Consider the following 12,384-nt stretch of genomic DNA (forward strand, 5'->3'; position numbering starts at 1 on the left):
ACAGGGGGCGCCGCGGGCAGCGGGCGGGGGGCAGCGCGGTGGCGGCGGCCGCGCCTGCGCGCGGAGGGCGGCGGCGTTAGCGGGCCGCAGCGGCGGGGCCCAGCGCCTCACCCGCCGCCCCGTCAGCGCACGGCGAGCGGCGCGGAGCCCGGCCCCTCCCGCGCCGGATGTGATGGCCGCCCGGGCGGGGGGGTGAGGAGCGAGCCAGCAGCGGCCGGCAGCCCAGCGCGGCCCGGCCCTGACGAGCGGCGGCTTCTCCTTCCCCTCCGCGCCCCCCTCCCTCCCCGCCCCCCCATGCCCCGGGCGCCGTAGCCGGCGGGGAGCGGCGAGGCGGGCGGCCCCGATGCGGAGGAGCCGCCGGCGGGCGCCATGCAGCCGCCGCCGCAGCCGTACGAGTTCTTCGGCGAGGAGAACGGCCCGAAATGGCGGGGGCTCTTCGTGCCCGCCCTGCGCAAGGTCAGTCCGCCGGCGGCGGCGGCCGGGGGGCGGGCGGCACCTGCGCCTCACGTCGCCCTGCGGCCCCGCCGAGCGCCCCTTCCCGTCGCCGGGCTCCCGGGGCCTGTGGCGGGGCCGGGGCCCGTCCCGCCGTACGGGATACGCGTCCTCCCGTAGCCCCGACCCCTTCCCGGGCAGAGCGGGGCCGCAGGCTTGCACGGGGCCCCTGCCCGGCATCGGCGGCCCCCGGCCTCCCTTCCCCCCCCAGCCTCGGCGGGGCAGCGGTTGGAGCCGGCTGCCCACGGCCGGCCCTGGTCCGGCCCCGCTCCTGCCGTGCCCGGCGCGGCGGCAGCTCCCGTCAGGGGCCGCTTCGCCGCCACTTGCCGGCGGCCCCGGCCCTGCCCGCCCGGCGGGGCCGCTGAGGTACGGGCCGGCGCGGCGCTGGGGGGGGGCAGCCTCGCAGGCCCTTGCCCGCCCCGGACCCGCCACCCAGCTGAGGTGCTGCCACACCGACTATCGCGACACACCCTGGCGGTCGGAGTCCTGCGAGAGAGTAAAGCAAGCCGCGGCGCAGGGTGAAGTCAGCCTGTGTGTTTCCTTAGAGAAACAGCTGCGTGACTGCGATAAACCCTGCGGGAACCCGCTCGGCCTGTCGTGAGAGAGGGGCATCATTCGGCGTTGTGTGCGGCGGCCTGTAGAGCGGGGCAGCCCCCGGCCCGTGGTAGGGCACCCCCGGGAGCGGGGGTTGGGGCTGGGGGGGCAGGCAGGGGGGATGTGCTGCTCTGTGCCTTGGCTCGCTGCCGGCCCAGGGCTGAGCCGCGCTGTGGGGCGAGGGCTGAGCAGCGCTATAGGGGTTTCAACGCGGTGGCCTGCTGTGCCGCATGGTGCTGGGCAGTGCTGTGGTACAGGTAATGCGGGCACTCAGGAGTGGTGTCTTGTCTCTTTTTTTTTTTTTTTCCCCAAGAATAGATGTAGCGATGGTGGGGGGCTAACAATGCTCTCTCTCCTTTCTTTAAGTAATAAAAAAGGATCAAAGATTTGCATTTTTCACGGGGGTCCCCATGTCACTTGTATTAAAAGCCGCTGAAGGCAGCCCAGTAGTCTTGTGGCTAGCGTAAAACCCACTCATCGCCTGTCTGGAGGAGAATCCTGGATTTCCTGCTCATGAATCGCTTCCACCTCATTTGCTTTCCAATGTGTCTTGGGAAGCTTGGAGGATGCCGTGCTGCTTCTTTCCCCCATCACTGGAGGCTGACATAAAACAGCACCTTAACAGCAACCAGCACCCACCCAAACAGGAGGTATAGCTCTATCAGAGTGACCGAAAGGATTCCTTTAAAACTTTAAAGATGTCTTCATCATTCTAAAATACAAATAGTGTAAAAGTTGGTGGATTAATGCTGCTCTTACCGATTCTTACCATCTCTGTATGTTTGGTTTTGGTGAAAAGAAACAGAGCAGGAACTTAGACTTTCTAAACCAGAGGAAATAAAGTCTTGATACCAGTGACTGCTTGTAAAAAGTTGTAGTTGCTTATAGACAGGGTTTTTTTCTTCCTGGGAAAGTTCCTTGTCTGCAGTACCCACCCTTCAGCATGAAGCAATCTTACTGTAGTGTGCATTTCTTTTATGAACACACAGTATCAGTGAGTCAAAACAAAATTGTATCATTGTTCCAGTTATTGCGGTCAGGCTATTAGGGAGACGCTGTCAGTTTTAATATATTCTTTCAAAGATCAAATGCCCTAATAAGAACGCTGGAGATTTTTAAACCAGAACTTTTTGGAAAATTTATGGGTTGTTTTGTTTACATCTTGCATTTTCGCTTCGATAATGAGATGAGAGCATTTCCGTTATTTATAGGAGAGCTGAAAAGTGCGGCGCTGAATCCAAAGCGTGCACCAAAGCACCAGGTTTTGTGTTTCAGAACTGCTGAAAACTGTGGTAACATTTTAGATAGTTTGCAGTTTCATTCTGCAGAGGTTTAAGAGTCTGCTTGTCAGCCAGTTCAGGTACGATCTTTTCCAGCAGGTTGCTTTTGTAGTGAAAATTTTAAAGAAAGCCTGAGCTTCAGAAACTTTTCAGTTAAATGCCTGGAAGTTTTTGAACTTGTAAGCTGGGTTTTCATCACAGTAGCCTACTCTGCAAGTGAGGAAACAGTGTTCTGTTTCTCATTCTTGAAAACTTTTCCTTTTAATGAACACTTCTTGAAGAAGAGAAACTGGTAGTAGAAAAAGAGGAAAGGTTTTGGTTTTCCTTGTGTATGTTAAGGTGGGAGAAATCTTAAGCTGAGAGAGATGCGGAGCCGGGTAACAACCCAGCACAGTTCACTAATAACAAACAGTATTTTCTGGCTTCTTGACTTTTAAGTCCGTAACATGCTTTGAAGAGCTCCAGTCTCTTGTCATTATGTATTCAGCAAGCTTAAGGTCACTTCTTTTTATCAAACCGCTTTTAAACCCTTGCATTTACTTTAATTCTATACAGTTAACAAATCATGAGTGGGGAAAGAATGGTAAAATGCATCAGTTCCTACTTTAATATGTGGAAAAAAGCGAGAATCTGTCTTTTGAAAAATGTTCTGTGTATGTTTAAGTGGTCATACATCTTTAAGGTTAGTAGAGTGGTAAATTGTACCTACCAGTGTGAGTCTTTCAGGGAAAAAACCAAAGTTAAAACAGCAAGACATCGTTAAAGCAGATTTTAGAATAGTTTTTTAATATATTTATATCACCATATCCTTAGCACTGACACTTTGGAACCTAGTAAGTTGAAAATTTTAAAGCGGTTTCATGTATGGTCTCTCTTCCAGCTGGCAGATGACAAGCGTATCCTTATTCTAAAACACTTTCTTCTGTCACTGTGTGGGAAACCTAAGTAGCAAGTGAGTATAATGTAACTCGTTACAGAAGTTCTGTCAAAGTAAATGAGTTGGAAGAAACCAGTATTTTTATCTGGTCGCTTACTTTACAGGTACTTGAACTGCTACTTGTAGCAAGTAAATCACTTCAAACAGGTCTAGGGGTCTAAGCTTTGTAAAGGTTTTTAATCTGGGAGCTGACTTTAGTTAGTAAAGGATCACAATGTCTCCTTGAATAATTCTCGAAGCACGCAGGCAGCGGTTCCAGCAGAAATCACATGCATTTCAAATGCCCCACTGGCAGGGTTGGTTGGGTTTGAATCCTTGGGATGTTGATGCTGGCAGCGTTGTTAGAGCTGGTGCTCGATGGGGCAGTGCTGTTCTGCCAGGCTGTGAGTGAGGGGCTTTTCTGCTCCCCCTTCCACAGCTGGCCACAGCCCTCCCTGAGGAAACCAGGACCCTCCGTGGAGGGGGATTTTCTTCTCTGGTGGGTGGGTGCTGAAGGGGAAGGTGGTGCTGGGAGTTGGCACTCTCCCCCTTTTTCATTTCTGCAGGTGTTTGTTGTTTGGGGTTGTTCTGATTTGTTTGGTTTTCAGCTGTTCCTGGCCCAACGGCCTTTAGGGGAAAGATGTCAAATTATGAAACCTGTTTCTAAAACTGGCATTTCAGTGTTGTAACCGGGTTTCCTAGCACAGATCTGGTGCCAAAGTTTGTTCTTGCAGGCTGTCAACTTTCCTCCAGATGAAACTTTCCAGAACTGAATTGGTCTTGCAGGCTGAGGCTGGGATTACAGGGGAGCCCAAGAAAACCGTGCGTGAATCTCGGTGGTGACGGCTGAGTGTGTAAATCCCACCAGCACAATGGAGGTCCCAGCTTTAATGTACTGGGCGTACATTGTAGAAGAAGTTTTTGGGCATTGTAATTTCTTCATTAAAGAAATGCATAAACTTCATTAATACCAAATATCTTCCATTGCTACCTGCAATGAACGGAACAAGTTTTCAAAATGAAATGGGTAACTCCATAGAACTAGGGTGTATTTTTGAAAATAGTGCATAATATGTGTTGGACATGTATATGGATTTATATGCCCTAAAATATTCTTCTGTGTTCTTAGCTTGCGTGATCATTTCTGCGTGTTCTTACAAATCCACTGGCCAATTAAAAAATTGTATCTGTAAACAAGGGCTGTGTATTCAGTTGCTTTGTTCTTTGGCTTTTCTAAAGTAAATTCACAGGCATCTCATAGGTATTGTTGTTTTGCTTTTCTCCATTATCTACAAATAGAGACTGTCAAGCAGTTAATACAGTTCTGCAGGCGCTACACATGCTGGTGTGATCATGGCACTGTGCACTATTTGCATTTTCTGAAACAATTCCACTATTGCTCTGGACTACTCATCAAATTTCTAGAGCATGACTAAAGGGTTTATTCTTAGCAAATGTTGCATACAGAAATATAAAAGACCGTTTTGAGGACACTTTTGAAGTTTACGTTAATTCAGTGCTTTTCTGTTTTAAAACATATGGGAGTTAATGTGTAATGACAGAGCTGTCGTGCAGGGTCGCATGGTTGGGGTTCTGGTCGGCCGTAGGGATTGCGCAGGGGCTGCCCCGTTCCTTTACTGCTCTGTCAAGGGCCGTTCGCTGTGTGTTTTCCATTGCAGGATCAGGCCCCCTTGGGTTGAATGATTTAATGTATTACACTGTCATTATAATAGATTATTATTTAATATGTTCTAATTTCATTAGCATGCATTATTATTTAATGCATTATAATTTCAACTGCAAAGTTGCTTGTTACGCTGTTTTAAAATAAGTTATGTTTAGTTTTCAAATCTGTTAGGTCATTTAGCTTCTGGTAAATATTTGAGCACTGAAGCCTGGACCTTTGCAGATTTGCAGTTGCCACAAAGGTGTAAATGCCTCAGCTTGGGAGAATGGCAGGTAAGGCAAGTGCTGGTGATGCTTAATTACCTGTGAAATAGGTAGACCCCTACAAGTCTGAAGCACAGAAGCAGTTGTTGCCTCACAGCACTGTGCTTGCAGTCGAGGGGTGGCTGAAGGTGTAGAAAGGAACAGCAAGTCCCTGTGAAACGGCTGCTGCCGAACCTTCTGTAAACAATAGGGTAATTCCTCCAGAGTTTTTTTTTTGTTCCCAGTAGCAGTTGAGTATCATTACAGGTTGGGTTTAGTCCTTTATTGTAAGTAGACCAGCTTTTTTTTTTTGTTCTTACGTATCCACAGTCGTAAATAAAATTTGGAACCAAAGGGGACTAGTCCTTTTAGTTAAATCCTAGGGTTTTTCATGCCTTTTTAATTATTTTTTAATTATTTTACACTGTTTAACTACTGTCACTGGAATCTGCAGTTGGCAAATGGTGGTAGGAGGGTTTTCTCAGTCACTGGCATGAAATGAAGGTAGTTTTTAGATCCGATGTGCTTAAAGGAGTAGGAGCGGTGTGATTGCATTTGGCAGCAGCAGCAGAAGAAACACTTCCTACCGACGCTGTTAAAATGGAACATGGAAATCAGCATTTGCGTTGTCTTAAAGACTTGCCAGGCTAACTAGTCACAGGAAGGGAAAACAAACTGAACCGTTTTGAGTCACCTCGCTCTTGTGCCTTTATCCCCATCGCGTGTGGTCGCCGTGCCCTTTGTGTGTGGCGTAAGCCAGGCGCTGGGGGAGCTGGGCAGTGGGCGCTGCTCGTGTCCTGCGTGTTCTCCCACTTGGACCACCTCACCTCTGGCCGTGTTCTTCTGTCTCCTCTCCCCCCACCTCTCCCGCTCTCCCTGGTTTTTCACCTCTCTTCCTCTGTGCACAGCACAAGCATTATCTAATCTCCTCCGGAGAAGCTGTTGAGTCTGTTATTTGCTTTTCTAATTACCTCACCAGTTGCCTTTCTGCCAGGCTTTCAGACAAGTGGTGTGCTGCCATTCCTTGAGTTCAGCAGGTTAGTCATGTACAGAAACGTGCTGAGGACATCTTTCTTTCCCGTGTTTGTGGCTTCTTTATTCTGCCTCATTTTTGAATGTCATTTCAATGACCGCCTGGTTCACAAAGAAACGACTCTGACAGTCTTCACTGTCCCCAAACTTAAGGCTTCAGCTTTTTTTCCTCCTTTCAAGTAGTATGTATCTTTGCTTTTCAGCATTTGTTCTTAACTGCACTTCTGCATCTGTTCACTTAAAATACAAATCAAATAAAATACAAATAAAAAAAAAATTATTTTTACATCTTCTGAAGACCTCAGTGAAAAGTTACTGGCTTGTGTGAATAATTTCAGTCTACCTGAATGAGGGGTGGTTCTTGGGAAGGGTGTGATGTAGAAGGTGGGGAGAGGGGGGGTGCTGGGTTCAGAGCCCGGAGCAGCTCACAGATCTGGGAAGCGATGTGTTGAAGGATTGGGGGAGAATGAAAAGCTGTTAGCATTAAAATAAGACATGTGCACAGTGACCTCCACACTGGCCATGGTGTTTTCCTTCCATATCGCAGGGCAGAGGCTGTGCCTAGCTCATTCAGGGTTTATCTCAATTTAAACAAGGCACTTTAAATGAATGGATAAAATCCTAATACTTAATTTTCCATCTCTTTTTAAGATTAAAATATATGTTTGTGTGCATGTAAACATACATACTGGTTTCTCCTTGACTCTATGAAAGGAAACGATCAACTGGAGAAAGGAGATTTTGTGTGTTCGGGTAGAAAAGCAAAGGGTGTGAAGATGTTGTGAGAAACCAAATATGAAATGCAGATGAGAGTATGTACAGCAAAAGTGAGGGGTGGTAGGGAAGTGCCAGCAGGAGAAATTACCAGCGGGCGGCTCTTTGAGGAAACCCATCTGTGCAGTAATTAGCAGAAGCCTGAAATCAGTGCTGCTGTCTCAGCGATCCGCCAGCACCTTCCACCACATGCCATTGAGGTGTATTACGTGCTACAGCTTATTACAGAAAAAGATGGGAGGAGGGGTGGTCTGCATTTGATTTACAATTTATCAACCAACCGTGCATCAGCTTAGTAGCGTTTGTGCCGTTAGCAGTGTGGTTTTTCAGTCCAGTAGATCTTAGGACCATCTTCGATGCTGTTCCAGAACACAAATCCCTGTCTGCACCCTTCATCGTGAATCTCCTTTAATTCATCCTCCATAGTGAATTTCCTTTAATTCACCCTCCCCTCAACTAGAATATACTAGAGGACAGTAGTTGTTAAATAGCCAAAGATGGGAAGAAAAATTACGTTTACACTGAAGTGGTGGTGTAAGATGACTGTTTAATTACCCCGTGCACAGTCGCTTAACAGCAGCTTTGGAGGTCAGACAGCTGACGTAGCTCTGTTACTGCTTCACAGGAATACTTTTATTTTACCAACAATGCAGCGAATGTTTGGAATTGCAGTGTAAAAGCTAAAATGCTCTATGTAGATACATTGTTAAGTTCTGTTTTGCTCAAGAGACTACTTCATGCTCTTCCTTTATCGGCATTTATTAGTTTAAGAAAAACTGGCCATCTCAAAATGGCTGTACTGGAAATAAAGTTAGAAGTCAGTGCAGTTATTTTTTAAAAGTTGTTGATATATTTTTATTTGGGATATCTCTTCAAGTATTTCATTTTTTGTGGTTCTTTCTAAAGAATTATGCTGTAATTGTGCTTGAAAATTGGCAATATCAATGCTGTCATCTTTCACTGAATAAGAGCATCACAGGCCTTGAAGTTAGTACATCTGGTTCCCCTCTTCTTCCTCTGGAGCATCATCTAGCTGAGGGATTAAAAATGCCTTTGGAGCAGATGTTTTCTGTTTCTAATGGGCAGTGTTATCTTTAGAAGAGAAAAGATAAGAAGGAACAAACCCCCAACCTAAAACCAGACGTTTGTTGGTTTGATTTTTTTTCTTTCTTCCTGGCTTTCACCATCTTGGTACAGGCAAGCCCAGTGCTGCGTTCTTTGTCAGCAGTGTATTTTCATCACCTGGAACACAGTGTATGGAAATACTGACAAGTGTTGGCAAGACCGTAGCCAGCCCGTGATAGTAAATATTTAACTTTTATGTTCTAATTATTTTTATTGCTCCCAAATTTATATGCTTGGTTCCTCAAGTAAACAAACAGTCTTGCAAAGTTTTACTTGTCCACTGATCTACTATCACTGTGTTTTTATGAGGCAAGTAAAATATAAATCATTTCTAAGTTGAAATCAGTCTCTGTGGGAAAAGGGGAATGAGTAGTTTCTGTTACAAACAGTTTAGAAATTTAACATGCACTTTATTAAGCTATCCTGTTTGCATGGTAAGCTTAGAAATGTTATTATCAAGCTCACAGATCTTACAGTGACTTTTTTTAAATCAGAAACTTACAGTTCTGAAATCTCAGGTAAAATTGGAATTCTCTTTTGAAGTGGGATGTTGCAGTCTTTCAGGAATATGAATTCATATGTTTGTGCTGGTATATGTTGGCTAGAGACTCAGTGTGCATGGCATGGGTTTGGGAATTTTCTGGTTTTTTGTTATTTTTTTTTCTAATGAACAATCTCACACAGTGCATGTGCTTACTGTGGAACAACTGGAGCTTTCTGAATGTGTTTTTGCCACCAAAATACATGTATTATGTAAAAGTATATTTAGACAATATAGCCAAACTGCTGGTTTGGCTCATCAGCACAGGCTGAGAAGAAGTTAATTGCAGTTTTGACTCTAGTATTTTTTTTTTCTCAGCTTTTTGTTGTTTCACGTGCAACACTTTGACCACTGCTTTTATACTCTGGGCTTCTGAATTTCCCCAAGTCCAGATATTATTGAGATACAGACTGCATGCCAGAACTCCTGTGGTTCAAAATTAAGCCTGCCATTGTATTAGATCTAAAAATTAAGATCAGTTTGGGTTCAGTTGTAATACTCTTTATCTCCTTGAACAGTTTTCATCCTCATCTTTTCTTAACAGACTTCATCCTGGGGCCTCTGAGGACTATTAACATCTCACTGGGAAGGAATTTTGAGCTTGACTTCATCTCTGCAGCTGCCTGTTTTCTCTAGAAGCTTTTGTGACATGGTGCAGGACCTGCCTTTCAGAAGGAACCGAGGGAAAGGTCTCAGTTTCTCTTTAAGGGGTTCTTCAGTCTCCTGTTGAGCCAGTGCTTGTATAGGTGCAGTCAGGCTCTTGGAGAGCCCTGCCAAATCTGCTGAAAGCTACGGCCGTCGGCTGGAGAGACTCCTGTGAAACTGCTGTTGGATTTTCATCAAATATGCACATGTTGGAGGGGTGGAAGAGTAGGGAAAAGTAGAGAAGAGGAGCAAGAGAAGGAGCAGTTTAGGAACTCCCATCTAAGATAAAAGCATGTCCCCCAAAAGGCCTGAAGGCCATGTTTAAGTGCCATGCTTGTGGGACTCATACCTGGTACTTCATTTGTGTTCCTTGGAACAGCTTGTGAAAGAATAGAACACAGAGCAGAATACTCTGAGTGACACAGTGAAAAATAGGACTGCTAATGTTAATCTCCCTTTTTAATGACTTCAGGCACTTCGCTTTGGTTGTTTCGGGGATAAAATAGGTTAAAAATAATTTGGTTTCTGTGATACCTTCTGCTCAGAGTTCTTGCAGCAGAGCTCTTGCTGTTCCGGGCAACACATCGTGAGTTTAAAGATTTTGACAGCTAAAGGAAGCAGTTACAAGTCGGATCAAAATTTAGCCCCATGTTAGCTATGGTGTATCGTTCCATGCCAGCTGATACAGGTGTGCTCAAGTATTTCAGGCTGAAGCTGGAAGCAGTGAATGTCCTTTCTGTAAGAAACACGTCCTGCTAACTCCTCCTGCTTTTTGTCGTAAGTTCAGTATTTTATCAGTCTCTCCTTGCCTTGCCAGTCCTTTCAGTCAGGGTTCAAGTGTATACTGTAAAGATTAAGCGTTCTGTCCTTGATACAGCAGCATCTGATTTGATCAGGCAGCACATGGCTTTTATAACTGTCTTTTTGTTTTGCTGTGGAAAACAGTGTGTCTTGCTATGAAATTGTTTTTTCTCAGTAATGGCAGTTATGTCAAAATAACTTCTCTTGAAGCCAGGGAATGCATGAGTACTTCTGGGACCTTTCTACAATGCTGCAGGCAGTATCATTTCAAATGGAAGCTCATTTCTAAATCCTCTGGGAAGAGCTGTCTCAACCAAGAAATGTTGGGCTTTGTTGTCGGTTTTTTCTCCTTTCAAAGCAAAATTGTCTCCAGTACTTATGTTTGTGTTCATTGTATGAAGCCGAGATTCTCTGCCAGTGTTTGGAGAGGGCTGTGTGCTTCTCCTCAGTCTTATTAGATATCCCTGTGCTCTTGAGAACGCTAAGGATAGTGTGGCATGAGCTGTTTAGACCTGTGAACTGAGGTTAGTTACAATTTTCTTTGTGGCACTGATGTCTGTTTTTAAAATGAGTGACCCTCGTGACAGGAGGAGAATGGCTGTGATCTGATACAGTAAATGGGAGTTCCCCTTGCTTCTCTTAAGGGGAGTGTGGCTTCCCTTTCCCATTTTAATCATAGAATCACAGAATGGTTTGGGTGGAAAGGGACGATCACCCAGTTCCCACCCCCCTGCCCTGGGCAGGGACCCCCCCCTGCCCCCAGCCCAGGCTGCCCCCAGCCCCATCCAGCCTGGCCTTGGGCACTGCCAGGGATGGGGCACCCACAGCTGCTCTGGGCAGACTGGGCCAGCGCCTCGCTGCCCTCACGGGGAACAATTTCCTCCCAATATCTCATCTACATCTCCCCTCTTTCAGTTTAAAGCCGTTCCCCCTTGTCCTGTCACTCCATGCCCCTGTAAGAAACCCCCCCCCAGTTCCCTGTCGGCCCCTTTGGGCACTGGCAGGTGCTGTCAGGTCCCCCCGCAGCCTTCTCTTCTCCAGGCTGAACAGCCCCAGCTCTCCCAGCCTGTCTCCACAGCAGAGGGGCTCCAGCCCATCTTTTTACAGTTCCTGTTCTTGTCATTTCTGTGGATCGTCATGAAGGGTTCATTGGTGAGGACATGTAAATTCATGGCATTTCCAGTTAGCTAGCTAACGCTTTTGCTGTAGTAGTGCTCGTAGAGGAGATACGTGGTGGGACCTTAACTCAGCACTTCCTGGTTTTCCATTGTTTTGTGAATTAAACTCTCATGTTCAGGAAGAACATGAAATGCACTGACTATTGTTGAAAACCTGCAGTCTTAAGTAAGTGTTTTCAAAGAGTGGTTTAGGCTTTTTTGGGGTTTTGTTTCTTTCACTAGTACACGATCTTTTGTACTTGTCAGCTGTGCAGTGGTTGTATGAAGCAGAGAAATATTTGTGTTTGAGGTGCAGAAAACTGAATGGTACTTACAGGGCTGTACAAAAACTCTGTAGCAAAACTGGCCAGCTGGATTAGAAGCAGAATGTGTATTCCCTTCTCTCTTAGTGTACAACAGCTTTATTAATCTGTTTCTTCACCGGTGCTTTTTGAGAAAGGATGCCAGTGCAGGATTAAGCACTAGAAATTAGTATTGTTGTCTGGAGGGTATCTCCCCCTGTGGGTATCGCGTAGGAGTCCCCATGACTGGCAGTCTCTCTTCACCACCACTGTGTGATACCTTAATTATCAAGTCCAACACAATCAGCATCAGTGGATGTTTTCACATTTTCAGTGTGTGTGCCCGTTTCCACTCCCCTGAGCATTTGGATTCCCGTCATCAGTACGTGTGTCCCTGTCTGCGCTCCTGTCTTTGATCAGAGTATTGGTAGCCTTCTCCATCCAGGTAATCATCTCTGCTTCTAGGGTGTTGACGGCATATGGCAGCAGCCCCTTCTAGCAGTCTCCTGTGTGGATCTCCGCTTCTTCTCCCTACCTGTTGATCATACTGCCTCTTCCTCTCCCCTCATGTGGAGCTGTGGGGGCAAAGAGCAGTGCTGCTCCCCCAATTCTTCCAGGCCTTGGCACAGCCGAAGGTGGAGCAACAGGTGGCTCTTTGCAGTGGCTCTGGCTCCCGGGCAGCTCTGCCCACCTTCCTCGGTGGCAGGCAGGGAAGGAAGCCGGCCAGACACCTGACTTCCTTGTTGGTCTTGTTTTTGCATGATTTACAAAAGCTTGCAGGGCTGCAAATTGAGTG

General features: G+C 46.6%; 1 protein-coding gene across 1 annotated transcript in view; it reads left to right on the forward strand.

The window, feature by feature from the left end:
• Window positions 1-45: 45 nt before the first annotated feature.
• SOS2 (SOS Ras/Rho guanine nucleotide exchange factor 2) overlaps window positions 46-12,384 on the forward strand; it is a 56,412-nt gene continuing 44,073 nt past the window's right edge. The window contains exon 1 of the mRNA XM_055804175.1: window positions 46-456. Within this exon, the coding sequence (XP_055660150.1) occupies window positions 370-456 (87 nt within the window). The 5' untranslated portion in view covers window positions 46-369. The remainder of the gene's footprint in view (window positions 457-12,384) is intronic.

Source organism: Falco peregrinus, chromosome 1, assembly GCF_023634155.1.
Source record: "Falco peregrinus isolate bFalPer1 chromosome 1, bFalPer1.pri, whole genome shotgun sequence".
Taxonomy (NCBI): domain Eukaryota; kingdom Metazoa; phylum Chordata; class Aves; order Falconiformes; family Falconidae; genus Falco; species Falco peregrinus.